Source organism: Apis florea, unplaced genomic scaffold (genome assembly GCF_048593485.1).
Source record: "Apis florea isolate Af1SG1 unplaced genomic scaffold, ASM4859348v1 contig_3772_pilon, whole genome shotgun sequence".
NCBI classification, from domain to species: Eukaryota; Metazoa; Arthropoda; class Insecta; order Hymenoptera; family Apidae; genus Apis; species Apis florea.
The window spans coordinates 456426-482437 of NW_028256845.1; the positions used below are offsets into that span (position 1 = coordinate 456426).

At 35.2% G+C, this 26012-nt stretch overlaps 1 protein-coding gene across 1 annotated transcript in view; it reads left to right on the plus strand.

Annotated features, from left to right (window-relative positions):
• Window positions 1-26012, plus strand: part of Ets98B (DNA-binding protein Ets98B) — a 63765-nt gene that overhangs the window by 30572 nt on the left and 7181 nt on the right. The window contains exons 2-4 of the mRNA XM_003691338.4: window positions 21953-22338; window positions 22613-23295; window positions 24496-24650. Coding sequence (XP_003691386.2) covers window positions 21953-22338; window positions 22613-23295; window positions 24496-24650 — 1224 coding nt within the window. The remainder of the gene's footprint in view (window positions 1-21952; window positions 22339-22612; window positions 23296-24495; window positions 24651-26012) is intronic.

Genomic DNA, 26012 nt, shown 5'->3' on the forward strand with positions numbered 1-26012 from the left:
GCAGTCCGCCCGCGAATTTGACAAATGCGTGCTCATACATGGGTGATCAATAAGCGGCGAGTAGAATGCTTGCAAACGAGCACGGTTTAAGAATCGGTAAAGCAAATGAATTTCATACGGCTAATAGAGTAGAGCGGCCGCGATCCTTTTAATTAAATCCATTTACGAGCCGCGCTAATCGAACTTAGCTCAATGTCGGAGCAACGAGTCGGTCATAATTCATTTGTCAGATTCACGGATGCAAATGACGCGTTGGAAGACAGAAAACCGGATCCATATGTGTTTGGTATTACTTGAACGGTGGATGAATAAGGGGAATATTCGTCGTTTGATGAGCGATTATGCGTTATTTGTAGAGATTATTTTTAGATAGATACAATTATTCGTATATAACGTAAGAAATTCTAAAAGGAAGTTTGATAATATTCAAATTGTCGTCCATGAGATCTGGCAATAAGATTTAACGATAAAATTATAATATACTTCATTGTGATGACTTTTAAAGTATATTCTTTGGAAAGATAAAATGAAGTAACACATTCAAAACTGTATATTCTTCCTTTTAACAAAGTTTTTGATTAGGTAGGAGAGAATTATCTATCTTGCAACGATTCTTCTTATTCACCTAACCTCCAACATATATTTCTTTCCAAAAGTAAAAGAGAAATAATCAACATTTTTGTTACATGATCAATTATCGATATTGAAAATATAATACTACGAGTCCATGATTATGGATGAGAATCCTTGTAATTGAACGAGTTAAGGCTCTACTTTTGGACCGTGGACGTAAGCCTAGTAACAGTAATTGTCATTTAAGAAACGTTATTCGTCGAATGGACGCACACTGCGTATTTACGAGTGTGCATTGACGAACAATTCTCCGAATGTACGATTACTTGTTAGCTGCGATACCAAATTATTCGGCTTCTCGTGAATCTCATCGGCCTTAATTGGTTCTGCTACGTGTATTTTAGCCTAATTATAGCTCGTGCTAATTATTATTGTTATTACGATTGTACACGAGAGATAAATCTGACATTGATTGATCTGTAAATGATATATTGTGCCTGTTCAAAAAATTGTTCGTTTACATTGAATACATTTTATATGGAATTCTGTTTATTATACGGTTCGTGAGTGATCTCGGCATCGGTATAAATTTGTTACGCTACTAACAGGAATAATGGAGGAATAAATAATAATACGTAATTCTAAAAATAAGACATAATAAAACTTGCGTACAATAAAATTGATTGATAATAAAATAATCTTTACAACAGTTTTGATGGAATCACTTTTATAGAGAAACTCCTTTTCTTTAACGTTAAAAAGACAATGAAAATAAATTTAGAATACGAACAAGCGATATTCACCTGACAAGGATATTATCGGGATAAAAATACAAGAAATACAATAACAAGTGTTTGAAGATACTTTATCCATTGACAAAATATTCGGTTTCTCCGGAAGATTAGACTTTAATAACGAAAAATAAAATTGCCGATCGTATTTCTAATGCGAAGATCAGAATAAACGGGTTTAACTTCTTCGAAAACTATTAAGGGATTAAGCAACGTGTATTTTGTTGCGGTGTACACGCGCAATTGCTCGATGCCGCGATTTATCGTCCCGCTCTGAAAACTGGCGCGAAACGAGTCGGCACGATCAACACATCGCGTAAAATACTGTTCTCAAGTGAAATATGTATCCTCGGATGATTGCACCTTCGACAATTTATTCTTGCTTCAATAATAACAGTGTTCAAAAATAACGATACAGTTTATTTTTCACAGATGAAATGAAACGTTTCCCCCTCTCCCCCTCCCCCTCCCTCTCGAAAAGATTGCACAAGAAATCGCGGTGGCAATTATTTTAGAAAATTTTAAAACAATTACAAAACAATCTCTTACAATTTTATCAAGTTTAAATTCGCGTAAATATGAAAAGGAATAATAATTCTTTTTTAATATCGTTATCTGCTTGGCGAAACGAATTTATTTTCATAAATAAATTCAAGTTAACATATATTTTTCATTTCAAATTTCGTTCATCTGTGTCAATAATTGGGGAATAATTCTTGAATTTACAATCCGTCTTTCGCGGATACTTATCCTGAATCTTCATGACGGCAATGCTCGAAGGTCGATCACTCGAGAACGTTCAATTACGCCTTCCGCAAACCGCCACTCCACTTCGAACAGTCCAACTCGAGTTTCAATCAAGTATTCCCGATGCGCCTCTTTCCGTTCGATTCCTCCGCAAAATCTAAATCTTTCGAACAGTTGCCGTTAAATTTACGGTTCGTCGGTGTAATTAAGTTGGAAAGTGCGAAACTTTGACCATTTAAACCGAGTCGAAAGGCTGTCCTGAGGAGAAAGTCGACTCTGTTGGATAAATATTTCAGTCGGCGAACTCGGCTTGGAAATAAAAAGAGAGGAAGAGAGAGAGAGGGGGGGGAGGAAGGGAGGGAGAAAGAAAAAAAGAAGGAAAAAAAAAAAAATACAAACGATGCATTTTAAATATTTCCTTGGGACAAAATCACGAGAGGGATATTAACATCATATTAACAGCGTTGCTATGAATAATTATCGATTTTATCTATCGGACTTCATTAGGGAAAATGATAAAAATCGTACGAAACAATTTACATGTACAATCCTCCATAAATATGTAAATTGAATATTTACCGTTTTCAATGACTGGCATGTAATATAAATCATTATCTGTTATGCTTATTGATAAATTATATTTACGTATATTATAACTCAAGTATCGAGTAAATTTTAATTAAATTGTTTGAATAGTAATTTATATTATCTATATTGATATATATCCTGAAAAAAAATATTTATACAGTCGGAGAGTTAACATTTGATTTTATTTTTATTTTATTACATTTTATAAAATAAATATGATGCGGTTTATTCGAATTCATTAATAATATCGTAAGAATTTCGTAAGAATTTCTCGAAAACACATCTTACAAAAATACATCGCATCGCATCGCATCGCATTATATTGCTCGACAACTGTTCATCGCGTTTTTCTTTTTCCTTTTTTCTTTTTTTTTTTTTTTTTTTCACGATGCATCAAATTAACGATCGAATTAGTTAAGCGGTTATCACGTAGTAAAAACTGTTTACACGGGAAAATGCTTGTTAATTATTCGGATTGTTTCTCCATAGCGTCGTACATGGAGCTAGGTCGTACGTGAAGCTTTTCCATCGGGGACCATACAGCGCAGACACGGTTCACGGGGCGAAATAAATTATTCAAGTATGTAGTTCGACATTTACCTGCTTAGCAAATCCTATTAAACCTTTTTCTCAACGATACGTGAAGCTTCGACTGGCTTTTGTTGTCTGGAAATGGAACGGTTGCGCAAAGAGAAAGGCGCCGCACGATGCCTCCTTGAATAAAGGAAAAGAAACTCTGTCTAATCTTTTATACAGGTTCTGCCGGCCGGTTAACTGCCTTTGGAATTATTTTAGACAGCCGTGCCTGTTCCCCCATTGGAAATTAAAACGACGGTTTACGTGGAAAATTTCGTGTGTCGCCCATTTGGAAGAATATAATTAGGATTCGATGGGAAAATATTCTCGTCTATTCTTGATTTTTAATAAGATATTGCTAGAAGAAAATATCTTTTCAACCTTTCGAAATTTCGATTTTGAGTGTTAAATTTACACAAAATTCGATTCTTGATCAAAGTCTAAGTCAGAGATTATATTATATCTATTTGTTAATTCTATATATTTTATAGAAAAAGAATTGGGATGGAGAGAAAAAAATAACAATTGGAATTTATATTCTTCTTAATACAACTTGGATAAAATTGCAAAACAATATTAATTATTGGTAAAAATAAGGAGAAAAACATTGGTCAAATAAGAAATTTTAATTTTAATAATTTAAATAGTCGAAAGGTAGTACGAGAAAACTCTAAAAATATCCGCGAATCATCGAGTCGTTGTCCCAATCGAAAGCTGCAAGGTGAGGAGGATAAATCATACAATTGATTCGTCACGATGAGGTATCGAGAATTAAAAAGAAGAAAAAAAAATAAAATTCGGAATGAAACAAGAGTTCACCATCCCCTCCACGCTACTTTCACCCTGTCAATATTTCAATCAATCAGCTACAAGTTGCGCAAGAACAACCGTAATTCATAACATCGATTCGCAACGATTGCAATAGTTGAACGACTTCAAAGTCAAGAATCTCCTCCAAGAGATCCTCTGAGAAAAGAAACGACGAGAAACAAACGATCTAAATGCAAAATTCGCAAAAAATACGATCGACAATTATAGATTATGGATTATGCTGTTAAAAAAAAAAAAGGAACCATTACACGTAAAAAGGAAGAGGAATCGACTGTGCACAATAGTATGCACAGAAGGAGACGAAAGATTGCGTAAGAAAAAAGGAGCGAATCAAAGACGACGTTGTATAATAGTTAGACGAAGGAAGGGAAATTAAACGAGCGAAAGAGAGAGAGAGAGAAAGGAAGAACCAAACCAGTGGGGTAGAGAAAGAAGACTGGAGATCGTCCTTCTCTCGCGTGGAGAACGGATTGCCACCTCCAAGGTCGGCCACTCCGGGTTTTCCAAATCGCGGTCCCACTTGACGAGACCGACTTCCTAACTCTGTCTCCCTCTCTCTCGCTGACCAGTGGAAGAGAGATGGAACGCGAGAAGGGGAAAAAAAGAAAGAGAGGAAGAAAACGAAGAAGAGGAGAACCGCTTGCGTGGATGAAAAGAAGCGAAAAAAAAAAAAGAAAGAAAGAGCGCATGTACAGAGTGAGTCAGAAAGAGTGACTAATTCTGGGAGATTCTGTTCTTTTTAAAATCTTTGCTACGATCGTAACAATATATATACATATATATATATATCGAGAGATTGACGTGAACGCGTTGAAAATTGAAACGAACTGTGAATTGAAACTCGGTGTGAGTTTTAATATATAACGCAACGATACGGATATTAAATGAAAAACGAGATGGTTGAGAATCGGCGGAATACGTAATGTTTCCGTGAGTACGATCGTATCGGGGTTGAGTGGCGAAGGTGAATTTAGTCATCATGTTTTATGGGTGTTAATATTAATGTTTAACAAGGGATCGGAGTTGGGTTAAGCGTTATCTTGATGTGGTTAGATATTGTAGTGTCGCGTGGTAGAAGATTGATCGTCTTAATTTCTTTTTATTTTTCCCCGCTGTTGAATCTTTGCTTTTTGGTTCAGGTTTGATCGATCGATGATCGGTTGGAACAAATGTACGATCGATTCTATTTTCGAAGGAATTTTTAATTCTTCTTGGTGAAATCGAAACTTTTCCTTCTTTTCAACTCGTAAAAATTCTAAATAATAATTAAAAGCATTCGATTCCCCATTATTAATTTTTGTAATATTGAATAATACAGTGATAAAATTTCTCATCCGTTATTTCTACAAATTTTACGATTACCATTCATTATAAAATTAGGATAATCATGTAAGATTAAACGTAAGAAACGAATAAACGGATAAAATAAAAGAATATTCGTTCACAAAGTAAAATCAGATAGCCTGCCTCCAAGTTCATCGAGATCGATAAAAACGTTAAGTAAAATTAAATTATTCAAGATTAATATCTGCAGAAATACGTCATTAATAATACACTAGTAAGTCGGATAACATAAGAGAAGAAAAAAGTCTGTTGACTAGAAATAGTAGCTATTTTTCGAATGCCGGACCATTCTTTTCCTCTCTGTCTTTTGAGAGAATCAACGATCGTTTAATAAGATCGATATAGATTGTGTATCGATACGCTTGGATCCACGATTTTTTTTTTCTACCTTGTACGTGGGTGATCGACATTCTTCCGGGTAGTTAATTTAAAATCAGAGCAAGGTTTTATCTTATCGTAAATAACGATTTGTACTCCCATATCCGGAAGACCGTAATTAATTATACGGAATATTTTTCTCCTCGACATCGATTCTTTTTTTTTATTCGAATTTTATTCGAATCTCGAATCAATGTTCAATCATCCACCAAAAATTTATATAATTTCATCGTTCGTAACTTCGTTTCAGAAATTTTCTTTAATAAATAAATTGCAATCTTGGAAATTACATCGATAGTAAATAATAAATATACCAAGTATTCAAATCTCTAAATGAAAATAAAGAATGAAATGAATAAAATCTGTATACGAAAAATCGAAGATAAATCATAGAAGATTCGATCAATTTTCCATTCTCTAATAATTAAATTTGTAATCATAGAAATTAATTTGATAGCGGATAATGACGATCGAGTTAAAAATTCATGAATATTTTGAAAACGTGCAAGTTTTAAGTTGAAACTCGAATCAAAGATCGAAGCCAGGTATCGAAACAAGGGTTGAATAAATTGGAATAGATCGAGAAGAGATAGGAACTGTTGTACTTGGAAAAGCGAGGAAGGGAAATAAAGTGAGGTAAGAAGTGGGCGATCAGGCGTGACAATTTTTAAGAATTATATTTATATTTGTTCACGGATGGAAAAAAACCGTGTATTGGCGAGCGTAATAAAAACTCGATGGAGATCGTATCGATGGTCGTGGCTTGTGATTCTTTAACAATCGATACGATATGTCCATGACTTCATGAGACGGTTTTTCCCGATACAAATCTTTATTCGCTGATTTTCTTATTTAAAGATCGTTACGACCGATACGTATCGCGAAACCTTAGAGCCGCGATTTACAGTCGGCCACGATCTACCAACTACGCGATACAAACTGCCTGTTCCATTTAAGAAAATTAATGGTCGTTATAGTTTATTTATATTCACGTGTACGCAAGATTGCCGGGCCGGTTCGTTTCAAGTGGCTTTTGTTCGCCACGGATCGATGAAAATCCGGAAGGTTCATCAGATAAGACGCGGGGAAAACCGTGAAATCTCCTGACATCACGAAGATTGCCCTGATTTAGGTAAGTTATCGATTCACGAAATATATTTTCTGAAAGTTTGAATCAAGATCCTAATCAAACTTTTCTTCAGTTTTCTCTTTTCTGCTCAACACAACATTCTAACTTCTTATATTAGAGTGTAGACTGTACATGTTCTCCTGTTCAATTGTTAAACGAATGATTATTATTGTATCTCAAGACGATCATTCAGTTCGTTCGAAAGAAAACTTGATTTCTGAATTGAAAAATAACCTAATTCAATCCTCAACGCGATTTCCAAATTTCGAAAACTAAAAAAAAAAAAAAAAACTCCTCCTAAACTTTACCCTTTTTAAAACAGTACTTACTCCTGAGATCTCTCGTTATTCGCTGTTGTATAAAATTTTCTTTTCTCGTTTTCATTCCTTCGTTTCGATAAAGGCGAGCAAGCCTTTCGAATACGACCGTCCCTCTCGACTCGGTGGAATTGAATCGTTGGATTATGCGGGACGAGGGCTTTTCGCGCCTTTGTTGGGCCGCTGCGGATCCTCGCGGATCGTAATGTATGCACCGTGGCCGTGCATCGCGTTGCATGCACACGTGTAACGCGCGGGACCCACTCGCGACAATGGCGATGCGTGGGCGGCTAAGTGTTATTAATAGCGAACACTGCCAATATCTCGGGTGGAAGCGATGCGGCGCAACGGTGCGCAATAATGAGGCAATTATTAACGAGAGTCGATTACGCGCTCGAGGAATCGCGTTTTCTAACGGCGGTAAGCTTAGCCTCCATCGGTGTTGTATAGTTAATGTAACGAGATCGGTCCAGTGCGGCATTCACAAAGATTCCATCCACGTTTCCCTCCTCTTCTTTGTGTCTTTTGAAAATGGGCTGATTGACGAATGGGAAATTGAATGGGATGTAAAAGAAAAGAAAGATATTTTTTTTTTTCCTTTTGATTAGAGGAGAAGATAAAAGTGAAGTGATTTTGAAGTGAAAATGAAAGTTAAATTTTGCAGAAGAAATGGGAAATTAAATGTAATACAGTTTATTCTTCTTCTCTTTTTGGAAGCTAAGCTCTTAAAAATTTATATTAGTTGGCGAGAAAAAAGTGAATCGTAAATAATTTGATTATTAAGAAGTCTATGATATATCTAAAGATTTGGTATCTTTTGAATTGAAGGATAGGATCGTTTTCGTGACAATGTATACACTCATTGTTTTAAATGTGATCACGTTATCGAGGGCGAGATACCTGATCACCTTGAGTACCTTCTAAATTATGCTGCTCTGATTTTTGCTACATTTCACGGTCAATCGAGATCCTTTTTGTTTTTTTTTTTTTTACTTTCCCTTTTTTTGAATGGAATCTGGCTTGAGGGTGTTATTCTACATCTCGCGTGTTGTTTCTCGAACGTAGTCAGAAATACATTTCAGTTTCAACTGTTCCTATAAAATCATATAACGTATAACGTGGTTGCAGTACACTTAAGAGAATTCAAATTTACTCTTAAAATTAAACGCACCATCTATCCTTCAAAATATGTTCTATAATATTAAAAATCCTAAAAAATTTTCCTATCTAAAGTTCAAATTTACATTTGAAAATTAAAAGATAGAATTGGTTGAATTGACGACGTAACTGCGGCGATCTTTCGTATACACGCATTGAAGTCTCCAGAACTCGAGCATCGCTCCGTATAACGAGACAAGTTTTAAAATTATAAAACTTATTAAGTTAGAACAATTTTAACCGACAATTCGATTATTATTATTTTTATTTTATTACTTTTTTCATTTTTCAAAAATCCTCTATAATTTTATTTCTTCTTTTTTTCTAAAACTTTTTCACAAATATTTTTGATCTCGTTTCCAAAATTATTTCTTGCAATTATAAAAAAATGTAAAAAAGCGACACACGCGCAAACTCACACGTACGAGGCACGTTACGGTTTCTCGTGGTAAATTTCGCGTGGGGGATCGTTTGCGATCTCAGGTTGAGCCGGTTAGCACGAGCGTCCAGGTGTTCGTACTGGCAACAGGTCGAATTTATAACGTCTACGAGGTTACACGAAGAGAGCGTATAGCTGTTCTAGGACAAGGGCCTCGCAAAGATCCGGCCAGCCCTATAAAACGCTTAATAACGCAGCCTTAAGGGCTGCTCATGGCGAACAAAGGCAAAGATACTTCGCCGTAACTTCTTCACGGTGATGCACCAAAGCGCATTGCCGAGCAACGTTATGCCCTTATTATGCGGTATTATGTTACTATTTACGCTATTGCGACTCCCTATTTATTTGTCTTACCTCGTCTTCCGCTTCATCTTCTTCTCGATTCCTCCTCCATTTTTCCAACGCGACGCTTCCAAATGCGTGCTCTTTCCAAAAGAAAAAAGCGTCTTTTTTGCCTCTATGAAAATTATTCATCACGATTACTTTTATTTATATGAAATTGTAGAGATTTATATTTTTAATTCGAAAAAAAAAAAGGAGAGATATCGCGAGGGAAATTCGTAAGATGGACTTTTGGCCTTTCGATCGAATACTCGTCCGTGTGTTGCAGACTACAGGTCAGCGTTCCTTTCTAACGGGATCAAAATGAAATATAAAAGATCCCTCTAAGGAGAAGGAGAGGTTGAACTTGCTTGCGATTTGTCTTGGAGGGAATAATTCCACTTGGAGAATCAATGTCGTGGAGTTAACGTTCTAAGAGAATTTTGTAACAGACTCTCTCTCCGGACAATTTTTCGTAGAAAAATTAAGAATAGAACCGAGAAAGATTATCATAAAAATTCGAGGCGTTAGAACTTCGGATAAGAGGCGAGACTGTTTTGACAAAAATAAAATTTTAACCGCGCAATAACGAAGAAACATAAGAACGTCACGAATATCTTCTTTAATCTGCAATAAACTGAAAGTAAAATGTGTACGACGCGTATGAAGAGAATTTCTTTCTTCGAAAAAAAAAAAAAAAAAAAAAAAACACCATTTACATCCGCTCTCTGGGATATCGTTACACACCGGTTGTTCCACACACCGCTTATTTTATCGCTCGAGCATTTTTCTACTAAGATCTCTCCAATATCTCGAACGACATGTCGTCCCGAATCATCGTTGAAAGAATTTCCACACCGTACTACCGTGCGATGCAATAGAATTTACGATCACCTTGAAATTGTACAATATTTCTTGCTATTTTATTTTATGCAACAAGGTAGCATCGTAATGAAGTCTCTAGAGAACTCGGCGAAAGATAAGCGTGAGAATAAGGAACTGCGATAGGCTCGCAGTTACGTTTGATCATTAATGTCGGCAACAACCGTCGTTTAACTATTCGTGGGGTAGGGAACTCGAGAAGGGTTTACGGCTCTAATCGCAGCCGCGAGTATTTTTCGAGTTTCACGTATTTCGAATCGATTTTTCGTCTTTGAATCTACTCATAAATAATATAAATATTGTTGAAAAAAATTTGTTTATCAACAACCGAGCGATATCGAAATTTATACATATCTGATGTAAAGACAATAACTCGAGCAACGACGACAATACGCCTAACAATGCAAAAATGAAAAAGAAAAAGGGGGGAATAAAATTGCGCGAAGAGAAGGTTCGTCATAAACGTGGACGAACGTATGAAACGTGTAGGTGTGCATTCCTTATCGAGCGAAGAAAGGCGGAGGAATAAGGAGGGCTATTCCAGCGACCGTGTTTAGTCAACATTATTACCATTCGGGATCTTTAGCTAGTTTACCACGCCGGCATTCCATATAGCAAACGCCACGAAGGTGCAATGCGAGGGCTCGCATTATACGCGCATAAGTTATGCACATTATCGTTATGCGCCAGTTCGAGCATAATTTCTGCTCTCAAGTGGGCCCGTGCACACGCGTCCCCTGCACACGTTACTTAGGAACTCTGATTTCAGTTTCTGTTTCCTCGCTCTTCCTTTCCCTCCCCCTTGCCTGGATCGACCCGTATTTCCTTTGTCCCGCCATTTTCGTCGTTTTTACAACAGATTTTTTATTCCATCTTTTATTTTATCGCGGTTGTTGTCGCGTGTCGCGAGGTGGTTTCATTAATTTTCGTTTTAATGAGTGTTTTTTTTTTCTTCTTCTTCTTTTTTTCTTTTCGAAAAAGAAGAAGGAAAATGCAATATTTTGTAACGGTTTTTAGGATCCCGAGAGAGATATTTATCGTATATTTTTGTGATTGCTAATTTTATGTTTATTATTTTTTTAATGTTATGATAATGATATGAGGATGCAGCGTAACGATTATTTGTTGTCAAAATTCTTTGCTCGTGTACAAAGAAAAATTGTTGAATAGCAATCAGGCTAGAATTAAATAACTGATTATCGAAGAAATTATTCATTGTTAAATTTTCAATAAGCGACATTAGCATTGAGTTTATGTAATTCAATATTGATTTATTTTCATCGTATATCACGCTCTTTTCCTCCATAAATGTATAATTCATTATTGAAAAATTTACAAGTGATAAAGCTTCAAATAGAAATAATACACATTTAATAGAATTCGATGTGATATCCTTAATGACTCGATGGAATATATCGCAAATACGAGTTTTTAGGATAAAAATGTGGAAAGAATTATCGAGGGATACGTTATAGATCGCAGCGAATCGATAATCGAGGCGTATCGAGGATTTCGATCGTAATTGAGTTCGTACGGTTGTATCCAGTTGAAAATAATCAAGGTAACATCTAAGTAATTTTCATAAAGCCGTTTGCTAGAGTGGAGAATCTTTTTCGTCCTTGGAATCGAGGAAGAGGAAGAGCATGGCTGCAAAGAACGAAGGATAAATATATTTTCTTCTTGAGAATAATTTTCTTTTCCTTTTTTTTGAACACGTTGAATTATTCTATTCTTAATTGCTGTATACACATCCATATCTAGATATGGAAATATGGACGAAAATATAATGGAAATTGAAATAATCGCGACTTTATTTATATATAAAAATTTTACAGAGAGAAACGTGAGTAAAAATTTATGCAAGAACTTATGTAAATTTATACCATATATTTTATTTTAAATTTATTCATTATCGTAATTTCAAGTCCACAATTAAACATTTACATTTAAATCTTAGTAGTTAAATGGAAAAAAGGTTTATTGGAAAAAATCGATAATCGCATAGTTTCTAACGTAAGAATAACGCAAAAACATGTAAGGAAGGACGTAAAGAGAATATTTCTTGGAAGAATGAACTTATCGATGACTTAATAGACTCGAGAAAAAAAATTCATTTTTAAATACTCTTGTAAACTACAAGGAAATTCAATTATTATTCTTATATCGTGTATTACATACCTCTTTATAAAAATTCTTAAATCTATTAAATATCAATTATATTTCACAATTATATTATATTCTACGTTAACATGGAATATATTTTTCAATTTAAAAGAAAATTGAATCTTCGATCATTTTTATTTAACATTAAGATTATTAACATTATTGCTCTTCGAAAATAAGAAAAAGAACTCGAAATCACTCGATTTCGTAGCCACGAAAAATCGTATGAATCCCCTTCCAAAAGAGTCGTGAGGTGAAATGATCGTGAGAAACTATGATTCTTAGATAGCACGCAATTGTCATGGATGCTACACGTGTTCCAGAATCACGTCCGCTTCGGGTACTCGACCGCCCGCGTAGTCACGTGAAATTTTGAAACCAATGTTTTCAAACAGCATTTTTGTAATTCAAACGCGTCCAAACTGTACACGAGAAATGTTCTTGAAATTCTCAGCAGTGATAAATAAAATTATATAGTGCTGTTTCAACTTTTAATACATTTTTTTTTTTTGTGTGTGAATATTAAATTTTGAAACAATATATCAAATGAAATGCATCGGTTTACATTTCCTATTTTTTTCTATTTTGAAATCGAATATATATGAATTTATTCAATGTAATAATGTAAAGTTATCGTTGTATAATTTTAACTTCAATAGAAAATTGAAAATATTGATGTGACAGTGCCATTTTATAACAATTTGGTGATGCGAACGCGATGTGAAATTTGAAATTGTGCGAAGCGAGTTTTATAGAATAATATTTCTTTGGACAGATAGAAAATAATATTCAAGCAAGGAAATATATATATGACTTAATATTATTATTTAAATTTACAATCGATTGCCAAGGCTGAGATAATTGAATCTCGCGGAGAAGAGATTATTTCCTGATTCCTGTCTATGGATAACCGATTTTATTCGACGACATAATTCATTCGTGTTGTTACGTGATTCCGGAAAAACATCTTTGTAATTGATGTTTCCTGCTTACATTGTTACATTCCGTCATTTCTTCGTAGCGAGATTTATATCAGCCGCCTTGACGTTCGTTTAGTCTTCTATTATTTATCTGTCCGGCAATCTCATATTTCACGTACAACAATGGTCAAGTTTGAATGAACAATATCGTGATATTATTTTTAAAATTCCTTGAACTCTTTAATAATATTCTTCAAAGGAACTTATACAGAAATAATTATCTATCGATTTTAATTATTGCCAACTTGTATTTCTTCTTTTCTAAAAATTCGAATGAAACTTCAGAAATTTTATATTCCTCGAACACATTTAATTAATTTTCCAGAAATCTTTTCTATATTTGATAAAAATTTGATCACGAAAATCCCTAAAATTCTATCTAATTGATCCTTTATCCTTCCAATTGATCCATCGCTCAAAAAATCGCTTAAAACAAACTTGCTTAATAAAATAATTCGAGTTGCATAAGTGTTGAGAAAAAGGATTAATCGATAATTAAACAATATCACCATCATCTAAAAAAAAAAAAAAAAAAAAAAAAAGAATTAAACTCGTTCGAACGAAAGAGAAAAGAAAACAGTGAAGTCGTTCTGGCAGGGAGGAAGAAACGAAAGCAAAGAGAGCGGCGTACGAATTTTCTTTTTTCCCATTGACGGATTACAATTGACGACGAGATTCGTTCGTTGAAAAACAGCGAGCGATGAGTCGTGCGCATCGTCGCATGGCTCTCTCGCCTCGTCGTCAATGGTAATTACCCCGGCGAGAAGTATGCGGATCGGCGCGGAATGTCATGACAGGTAACGGTATAATCTTGTGACATTCGAGCGTATTAATATTACCGAGCGTTTCGTTCGTTCATGGAAGTGTATCGAACTGGATTCCTGAATAAGAAATCGTCTGTCGCTTCGAGACACGGAGGACAGTTCCCATTTAAAGAGGGACACGCGAAGAAAGTTGGAGGCAATAATCTTTGATAGGGATGTTATAACGTGTTTCGAAAAGGATATTTCGATTTTAGAGAAGGAGGAAAGTTAAAGTTATGCTCGTTAAATCGTAATTTTTGGATGAAACGAGTAGAGAAGAGATGACTCTCTTTTTTTTTTTCTATTGTTTAACAAGTCAATTTTAATTCATTGCGCAGCAATGTTTAAAATGTTTATATATGTTTGCGTATGAAAGGAAAGGAAAGATTTTTTTAATCTCACTCGATATTTCGTTGAATGAAAATTGTTTAATATGTATATATATTTTTTTTATTTTTACGAAATAATTTTATCTCTCTTGCGCTTGGCCAGACGCACTTTCACTTTAAAATTAAGTGAAACTATATAATCCAAAAAATCATACTTGAGTACGCGAAATACAAAAAAAAAAAAAAGCTAAATTAAGTTATTATAATCGCTACATCGCTCGAAAATTATATATCTTGTAAAACTCCAAAACATTCTTGCGGTTCACTTTCCTCTCGACTTTCTTAATTACCGTTAACGAACGAACTCGTTCTTCGTTTCTTTCCGATCGACACGTAAATAATTAGAAGGGGCGACAATAATTCCCATAAAAATAATTTTTTCCCCAAACTATCGTTAAACTATCGTTAAAAAGAATTAAAAATTAAATTTCGCCATTTTTCTAAACTCTCCTAAATAATTACAACTTTTTTCGAGCAATAATCTTCTCGTCAAGCAACGAAATCGCATTCGCGCTTCGTGCGACACGATCGACGCGTGTAATTTACGCGTATTTAACATAACTAGAATTAATTACACGGAAGAAGTACGTGGATGAATGGACGATCGGTCTCTGTCCATATCATGGTGATTCGCAAAGGAAATCCCTGCCATAAATAATTGTCGAACGATGAAACGGCGACGATCGAGGGATCCCTGTCCCCGCGACTGTATTACGGCAAAAAAGTTTACGGCCACTGCTCGTTTTTTGCTCGTTGCCAACCTTGTACAGTGGCTCTCGATCGATCGGCCAAGTATAATGGGAGAGGATCGTGGTGGTGGTCCCTCTCTTGTTGTGAATTTTTACGGATTTAACGTACCGGTTCCTTTGATCGAACACTCTGTTCGTACGCCGTTCGGTTTTTGATTCAACCAGGAACCGGAATATATATTCCTTATATTGAAGTTGAAGATTTCGAGAAGCGTGCTTCGCAGGATACGTAATGAGATACGATACGTGTTGTTTGATTTAAATGATCAACAGGTTTTTAACAAATGTAATTATATCAAACTGTGGATTCGTATAGTGAGATTAAGAGTGATTAGAGAAGGTGGAGCTTTTTAAATATTTTGAGGAATAACACTTGGAACATTTGTGTATAACATAGTGCACAATGAATATTTTGTTAAAGAAAAAAATGTAAATTAGGAGATAATTTAATTGGTGGATACTTGAATTTTTCAAATGAAAAAATATCTATATAAAATAACATTACACTGTTTAAATTAATTTATGAAATGTACAATGTAATAAAAGCAAGAAAGAAGCTGTATATTTTTATAATTTATTGATTAAAAATTTACAATTAAAATGCTGCAATATCTTCATGAATCACATCGATCCATTGATTCTATACAACTTTTTCCAATCATTCTACTCATTCTTAATTTATTATTTAATTTGTAATTTGATAAAATCCAAATACGCAGATACTATAAATAAATATTAATTATTCTCAGAAATTCGAACACCATTAAAGTATAAAAAATTCTATTCTTAGAAATCGTCTGTATGTAAATATAATTTAAAAAACTTCATATAACGAATTAAGATGCTAACATTCGTTTATTACATTACATTCGAATTTTTGCCAAAGAAGAAGATTTTTCTTCGTGCTTCAACTCAAACATATTGACGAATAATCAGATAACGTGTTTAATTGTTTATAATTTCGTTTGATTAAGGACAAGATAAACGAGGAGTAGTTTGCGAATAACGCGTGTAAATGAACGACAAAATGGATTCGATGAAAACAGCGTGAGAAGTTCTCTCGATAATCCTTTCTCGTTACTTCAGTAATGGTATTCGTGTTAATGGATCTGGTTTAAATAAAATATCGGAGAATTTAAGGAAATTTTTTTTTAATCCGTTAAATTTACAAAATATATTATATACTTTATTGAAAGTATTAAAGAAAAAGAGTATAAATTTTTGAAGTTGTGATAAGAAATGTTTGGAGTAACAAATAAAATGAAAGTAAGAAAAAATATTGATCATGAGATATTGATTAAAATGATATATTTATTGTTTTTATATATATATGACAATAATTATGTGTCATCCATAATTTTTGCTTCATTTTACAATTATATAAAATCGATATGCATTATTAATGTAATTTTAATTTTTTAGATATTACATAAATATTCTTTATCTTTCTTTAAAGTTCAGAAAAATCTACGTTAATAATTTAAGGCAATCGTATAAATATAAATATAACATAGAAAACATTTTTAACGTATCTTAAAAATTTATAAATCCATTTTTTTAAACAATATATTATAATAAATTCTTATTCTATAAAAGATATCAAAGATATATTGTTCTGATACTTTTTAAAAAAAACATGTTCGATCCATCTCGATGGAACAATTGATCATCAAAGCTAATCGAGCTACTGTGTCGATTCTACCCAAAGAGGAAAAAAATTAATGAAGAAGCTTCTTAAGAATTAATTTATTATCGGATCACAACGGAAAAAAGAAAAAAAAAAGAAGTTGGAGAAGAATTATTAAAGACTGACAAAACAGAATGGTGACGTCAATTCCTTTCTAATTTCGTTACGTCATCGTAAGATTAAGAATCCAAAGCGTATGGTCTTGTCAAACAATGGAACTATTGCCCTTGAATCTGTCTTCCTTATTTTTTTTTTTTCTTCTTTCTTGAAGTCAGCGAACTCCTTTCAAACCTTGTCTTAAAATGTTTTAAATATGATTCGGATATAGAATAATGTAATATAGACAAATGAAATATAAAAGTGTATAATAAAGTGTAGTATAGAAATACAATTTATGTATTAGAAGTACAGATTTATTATACTTCATTTGTATAACACGATACGGATGGAAGAAGATATTTACGATAGTTTGTTCTATTAATAATTCACAAAAACTCGCGGCAAAGAATAAATTAAAAATAGAAATAAGTAAATGTAGCGTGAAATTCAGAAATAAAATTTTTCTGTCGCGTGATAAGTATACGCGTCTTATACGGAAATCAATAAAAAAATTCAAGAAGTCATGTTTCTTCAACGCGTGTTATCGAAGGTCAGGATATTTTAGAAAGCATTATCATATCACGTGCAAACTTTTTTTATGGCCCAAACGTTGGCCACTATTATGAAATCGTGATAATCCCGTGACTATCCCGTTGCCAACTTATTAATTTCGATCATTCTCTGTTTCTTTCGTTCGAAGGTGCATATCAGTCGAAAAACCGATAAATCCCTATCGATCTTCTTTGGAAACTGGACTTTGATTTTTTCGTTTGTTTTATCTGTGTTTATATATGTGCGCGTCAAATTCATTGAATTGAATTTCGAGGATCGATTAAAATTTAACGCATAAATTAAAGAATACTTTAAACGTTTTAACGTATTCATAATTTTTTTCCTCTCCTTTTTCTTTTTCTTGATTTATCGATAACGTAACCTATCTTTTTTGTTACCTCGGTTATGTAACGTGAATCTCCAATTGACAACAATAAATTTCAAGCATTCTTTCTGTTGTTAATGATTCATCGCAAATTAATGAATCGCAACAATTTTATTAGAAGCTTTCACGAGTTATAAATGTAAACGATATCTCGAAAGATTGTAATAACTTATATATGATACGAAATACTGCAATGATAGCTTTTATGATAGCTTTAACAATAATTTAAAATTTTGTTTTCCTTTGGAAAGTAAAGGAGTTTAAATATTAATGGTATTCCATTAATTTAATCAAATTGCGCAATTCATTATATTTCGTGACTCGTCGAAATAAAATTTAACGATCTTAATAGAATCCTTATTTTATCTGTATCATTTTGCAAAAATTCATCGAAACATAATAAACCATAAATGCGAGAACAGTTCAAAAAATTTATCATCATATAAAAATAACAATTATCTTTCGACTTATATAAATTAATATATTTTATTATTAAAAATAAGATTTAAACTCTTTTAACATATGGATGGATAAATGTCAATTAATTTTATTAACAAATCAAAATATTTCTTGTCACTTTGTCATTTTTATTATAAATGACGATATCATGGGACCTTTTAAAATAATATTTGATTTTATGTATATATATATATATATATATTTTATAAATTTTCAATCTCTTTTACGTATAATCTTGTATAATCAAGATATTTGAGAAACCATTTAATCCAAGAAGAAATCTTTTTCATCTAATAAGAAAGAAATTATATTATGAATAACGAAATGATTGATGATAATTTTGAAAATTTAAAATACATAAATACATAAAAAAATTAAATGTGCATCATTTATAACAAACAAAATTTTAATCAATTTCAATCAATTCAAAATCTTCTAATAATAAGCTTCACAAGTTCGAAAAACAAAAGTAAAATAATTCCACGTTCTTCGCCTTCTATTAATTTCAGATTCTTAGATCTCCACGTGTCGCATAAAACATCCTTTAAAAAGTCATTTAATATATCCTTTTTTTTTCTTCTTTTTTTTTTCTTTATCCAATTATATCAAACGCTTCAACAATCTCAATTAATATTGAATAGCTCTTACGAATTCATGGCCAAGCACGAGCCATTAAGATGACATTTATTTTATCGTCGCCGAGATAGAAAAGAAGAAAAAAAAGTATCCTTTTAAACAAAATTAATTACAACTACGAGATATATCGAGCTGTATCGAGCTTTTAAATCGCGCTGATTCTCAACTGCGCTCGACTTTTTCTGCGCTCGATCTTGAAAAGGTGTTGATCTCTCGAAAATGATGAGGTCGATTGGCGTGGAATTCTTCGTTTAATGCGCGGCGAGGAGGCAGCATTTTTGCACCGTTGGCCCGCTGTGACGTCAATGGAGGGTCCTTAGGAAAGGCCAAGGAGATGGCCGAGAAAGCTGTAAAAAACTGGGCAAAAAGAAGATTTTTCGTTGAAAACTGGTGGCAATCCAGTGCTGCCTGTTAATTAAACGGTCTCCAAAGATATCGTCTCTTAATCCTCTTAAATTATGTCGAATTTGAATTGAGTATGCGAGAGAGCAACGAAGAAAAATTTTAATACGATCAATGATTCAATCGATGATCGATTTTCGTATCGATTACGAAATATTACATAAATGTATGTTTAATTAATCTTTAAACAAGCGATAAATTGAATCAATCAAATTTAATGTCATTTAATCAAGTCGAATTAAATAAATGAGACTTGTGTGAAGCGCAATTTGAAGAAATTGTGAAATTGTGAAAGATAAATCCATCATAAAAAAAGGAAAAAAAAAAAAAAAAAGAATCACGAAATAAGCATTCGAATTCATTTCCATCAGATTCGTCATTTCCCGGAATCCCAAACATCTGCTTGTCCGTGTCGAGAAAGTAGCAGCAACGATAAAAGGGTTGAAGCAGCAACTCGTTTCTTTCGCCCGACGCGATTCAGGAAAGCCCCCGTCCAAGAATTCCATCGTTCCATAGATCCCATCAGCATAGATAAACATTCTCCTCCTTGCCAGTGGAGGACCTTTCGCGGGATGCTAGAGAGAAGTCGAGAAATAAGCGGTTCTCTTTTGTGTCCTCCCTCCCCCTACCTCCTCTCCTAACGCTCATCCCTCCCTCTCCTCTTCCTCCTCCTCTCCGCCCCCCCCCTCTCTATCCATGCCAATGTACCCGCGATGTTACACGGTATACACCGTGGCGGGTGGTGGGGATACAGGTATTGTGTCCATACGCCGGTATATACACTGTAACCGTGCAAATCCGCGGGCCCCTCGTGTATACGGGTATAATCGTTTATTTCGCGTCGACCTTTGCGGGGCACTACGTCAAAATGTCAGACGCGACCCCGCCTGAGCGTAGGGAAGATGCACTGGGAACGTTGTAATGGGCTTACAAAGCGTAACAAACTGATGCGAGGTCAAACACACGACGGGCAATAAACACACGGGGAGATAAATGGGCCCTTAAGGTGCACACCACCTTAAGGAGGGAAAGTGTGTTTCGTTTCGACGAAACGATGGCCCTTCTTCTTCCATCGAGTAATATGGCCTGCCTTCCTTCCTTAAAGTTTTCTACCTTACCGAGAGAGCAGAGAGATTTTTTAACCTCTTTCCTTCGGATCTATTTTCATTTGGATGGAATAATAATAATAATAATTGATGCGAGACGATTTATTATTTTGTAAGAGGGAAGAGAGGGAGGAGAGGGACATGATTTTTTCGACGTGGATTTTTCATGATATTTAATTATTGTGACTCTCTTTTCATTTTGATTTAGAGGTTAGAGATAATAACGAGTTAACGAATTATTTATAAGAGGGATGTTTTTATCTTTTGACTCGGATTGAGATAATAGCGAGTTGTTAAGGATTATTTATAAGGGTATTTTATTGTTATGATGAGGATCGCGAGGATCGAACAAAGGGATTCGATATTTCTGCGCGATATCCCACGAGTGATCTTTTCACCTTGCGAACTCGAGGTTGATCGATTTATCGGTTGAGGTTTTAATTAGTGTGCATTATTCGTTCATGTAGTGGAAGAGAAGGCTAAGAATTCTTTCTTGATTTGATATTGTTTTATAATGTATTTAAACTATTTAATACGAAAAAATTTAATCAAGAAGAAGTTAAATATTTAATTATAAAGAAACTCGAGTTGTTCGACTGAAAAATTAATAAACAGTTTAAGATATCGTAAAATATAGAATTATTTTCTCGATTATTTATCACGAATTTTGCAAAATCTATGACACGCGTGTTTTTATCACAATTTTTTGTACATGACTCGCACATATCTATTTCTTTTAAGTAACTTTTTATTAAACAGAATCGAAACTTTTTCTTAGAATAGATTTAGAAGAAAAAAAAGAACAGCAGATAACGCACTCGTGAAAGCAATTACACACATTCGTATCGAAATGATCATGACGTTAACACTCGAATTAGATGGTTGACAAAACGATATCGCGACCTCGGACGGTCTGCGATGTTTCAAAGATGGATATAGAGATCGCCCTAAGCCATAAGTGACTTACGAAGCGTAACAAACTGACGCTCAGTTTAATCGCAGGACAAGCAACACGCGGAAAGATAAATGGATCGTTGCAGTCTCGAAGAAAGTGTACCATTTTGACTAGACCTTTTTTCTTTTTTTTTTTTTTTCTTTTGTTTTCGTACAAGCTAAAATAAATCGTCGGGGATGGAAATCAAAAACGTTTACCACGCCGCAATTATAAAACGAGTTTTATACGCGGTTTATTTTCTTCTTGTCTCAAAAATTTGTAAAGATTCGTTTAGATACTTGTTAAATTCTGTTGTACGAACTTATTATGACGTAGATAATTTCAGATATGATTTGCGTGAGAAAAATTATAAATTTGTGATACATAACCTAAAAATTAAATCCTAAAGTTCACTTTAAATTGTCCATCTATAACTTGACGATATCAAATGAGAAGGTTACAACGTTCAAAAATCATTTGGAAATTTCTGGCGGATCAATCAGATGAATTTGGAATTTTCTTTTTTTTTTCCAGATGCCACAGACAGTGCCTACCGCAGCCGGCTACTCGCCGTCATTCGATTACAGCACATTCCAATTCGATTTATCCCTTCTTTCGGACGATTATGCCGCGACAAACGCGCAAAACACATTGAAACCGGCACAAATCAAACAGGAAGCGCAATCGCCGCGTCCCGGCTCACCGACCACGTACTCGAGTTCGCCTTACCCCGGCGCCGGCGGTGAACTGTCCCCTAATTACTCGCACGAGGGTTCACCAGGATACCCGACCAGTCCCTACTACGTACCCAGAAGTCCTCAAAGCGCTCAATTCTACCCGACAAGCCCAGAACCCTCCGCGAAACAGCCGGTTAAAAGGGAGAAGAGCCTCGATCTTCTGGCCATCTTGCAAGAGTCCAGGTAAACTCTCGTAAATTTATAAAGCTTTTATTAACTGCTGTTTTACGATTTTAATCGTTGCCTTGTTGTTCGCTCAGTAAAAACAAAAATTGTTCTCAGATAATTCGATGGCAGTCTAATTTCCGTATACAGTATAATTTTCTATTATAGATCGTAATTCTCAACTTTAATCTGTTCTCCGAATAAACTATTGTCCAGCCCTATTCCAATGATAAATTAAACGAAATTAATCAAGCCTCGCAATAATGCAACCCCTTTTCGACCCGAATTTCAGACTTCTGGCCGAGAGTCTGGGGTACAGGGAGGACTCGACCGACTGCACAGTGCCGTGCACACCGCCACGAACGGAGGAGGACATTTACAACAGCCTTGACGCGGACTTCTTCGCGAAGAAAGAGGATACCGCAGTGCAAGGACACCCGTTGCTGAAGGAGATCCTCTTCAAGTCGGAGCCACGGTCGAGCTGCAACAGCAGCAACAGCAGCACAACGAGCAACACCAGCGATTCCTCGTCCACGTTGTCGTCCTCCCCGTCGAGCGCTTCCTCCTCGCCCGACCCCGTGGAACTCGAGAACAGCTCACCATTGAGGAGCTTGCTGTTCAAGGGTGCCAGAAAGGATTTCGCGGACGGCGCGAGAACAAATGTTCTGAAACTCGAGAGAGTGCAGGACGAAGTGAGGAATCCTCTTCAGAAGGAGGAGGAGCTGTTCAAGGACGGGCAGAAGAGCGATCACCAGTTGCTCAGGGAGGTTCTGAGGGATACCAGCTTTCAGAGGAAGTACAATCTGAGACCCGTGGACCTGGGCAGCGTGGGGACAGGGTTCGTCGAAGACATGGAAGCCGGCGAATGCGTCGGTGACCTGACCAGGGAGCAGATAGAGCCTGTCCTCAGCCTGGCCATCCAACAATTGCAGAAGGACTTTGACAACACCTGTGTCGCGCTTGGTATTCATCCTGGTGAGTTTCAGTTGTTGAATTCATTTTAATTTTAAATTTTAATTATATTAAAGAATATCTGATCTTTCGGGCGTATGATATTTCATTTACGTGAATTATGATGCACCGTTTGTGCAAATTTCATACTTTGTTATTTATCAAATTTTCCAAGCTGATTTAATTTGCAAAATAATTATATGATTCTTAATTTATATCGATGAAAAGAAATGGATCAGGCTATGCGATAAAACGAAAAATACTTTTAAATACATCTGAAGATATAATTTTAAAGATACAATATGTATGTGTCACGATTGTCTCGCCCTCGACCTTTCTTCTTTTCAAATTTTGAAAATGCTGAATACAAATTTGCGAAATTTAACTCTGTATTATTACATAGCTTGGTTACGTAGCATTATCCATCGAGGCACAAAGAGACGACACAGATTATCGGAAAAATATGATCATCGACTAACCGTAGCCTAATAAATAAGCGAGCCACGGATAGATATACCATCTGGGAGTAATAAGAAGGTGCGTGAGCCTCCATTAAACTCTCAAGCCTTCTTGCTACCTTGCCCCGGGCGAACGTTCGACGTTATCTTCGTGGACGTAGGAGCGACCGGTTTGACTATTAGAGTTGGTCGCATGATGTCATGCTTGGAACGAGTTACGAAGTCGGACTTCGCGCTTTCACGAATAGTTACGAAATTTCGAGGGCTCGAACGTTCAAGGTCGCCTAAAACGCTTCCGCCAACACTTTTCCAACATTTTCATCGTGTGCCACGATGACGCGATTTCGAGGCGCGCGATCCAATCCGTTCATCCCGTTTCGAAACGAGAATCGGAAGGGAAGATTGGTTGAGTGGAATAAGCGTCGCGTAGAAAGTTTGAAACAGTGAAATCGAAAGTAATATCGTGTGTATCGGTCGTGAAATCTGAACGCGTGCATTTTGACGGAGAGGAGATGAAATTAGAGTATCGATTGCATAAAAGACAAAGATAAAGATACATAAAGTAATAGATAACTTTATGCAAATATTTAAAATCGCCAAATATCAATAATAAGAATCGTCGAAGTAATTCCAAAATCCAGTTAATATCGATATCGAATGATTTCCAAAAGGATAGTATAAATAAATAAAAGTATCTAGAATGAAAACCGTTGGATCGCATGGTAAAACAATCGGTTAAATTCGAAACGATTTAATTAAATTGCAGAGCCACGACGTTGGAGCGCCGCAGACGTAGCAGCCTGGATCCAATGGGCCAGAAGGCAACTGCAATTGCCATCTGTCCCACTGGAGAGCTTCAACGTGGATGGCGCTACATTGGCTTCCCTCACGGAAGAGGAATTCTGTCAGCGTGCCCCTCAGGTGAGTCGAGAATAATCTTTACGAAAGATTGATCACGTCTCTTCCGCTTCTGTCCTCTCCGCTCTTTATATCGGTCGTGGCGCATAAGTCGCACTTTCAACGTGTACCGTTACGCAACGCCGCGCCGCGTCGTCTCGAGACGATTATTCGTGGACCGTTTTAACGAAGCAATTAGTCAATGGAATTTCGTGGTGTTTCGATAAATTGCCGCTACGCGAAAAACGATTCGTCGGAAAGGATGATTGGCCGTTGACGATTAAACAAGCGTCATTCTGCTGGCGATGTTACGTCGAGGGTATAAAGAGGTTCGATTACGGAAATTGGTTATTAAAAACTGGTGATCAAGTTGCGAAAATGGTAGTAATGGAATCGAATAAGGATCGACGGATAACTCGTAAAACAAAGTGTAATGCTTTAATGTGGAATCGAATATTTGGAATTTAGAAAAATGGATTAGAAAATTGATAAGTATCTTATAATCGTATTAAGCGTATTATTATTTCTAGAAATTTCAGAAATTCTCAGAAGGAAACAACTTTCATAAAAATTAATAAATTATATATATACATATATATATTTATACTCTAAAGATACAAGTTTCATAGAATTACCTTTAGAATTCCAACCGGTTATTAAGTCTTTTAATAATCGTTTTCGTTTTATTTTCCCCCCTCCTCTCTGTCGTGCACCATCTATACCATTTTGTAACGAGATATAAAAAGCCTTAGCACGTCCAATAAAGAAACTAATGGCGCTCGAGTCAGTGGAGAAACATTCGTGGACAAGGTCCGGTGAAAGTGAATTTCCTGGAAATCGGTGCGCGTCCACGTTCTTTCCCCGTAATCCATTCCGTGGAAGGGAAGAAGAACGGTGAGTATGAGTAAGCAACTGGCGTAATAATACGGTTTGTGCCGCTTAACGGAACCAAGATTCTCCCTATGTACGCCTTTTGTACGTTGCCGGAATACGTGGTTTCAACCGATTCCACGCTCCTCTCTACACTCGATAGACCGTTATTGAGCAAGATCGAAGAGCGCTAAGTGACGCACGAATGCAAATAGCGTATGTCCGATCGAACGATGTTGCCAAATTCGATCGAAGATAAAAGTGGTATTTGTGTTGCGATTCGCGATTATTTCGCCCATCCTTTAATCTTAATTTATGTGTTTTAAGAATGTATTAAGATTTTTTAATTACGCGTTAATCATTAATTAATCAATAATTAGAAATTAATGAAGTAGAACGTATCATCGTCCCTCGTGTTTCATTCATGAATATGGATATCTTGTGGATTGAAAAATATCAATCGTTTCGTTTCTTCTTTCTTTCGTTCCTTAATTCTATTATTTGATTAATACGTAC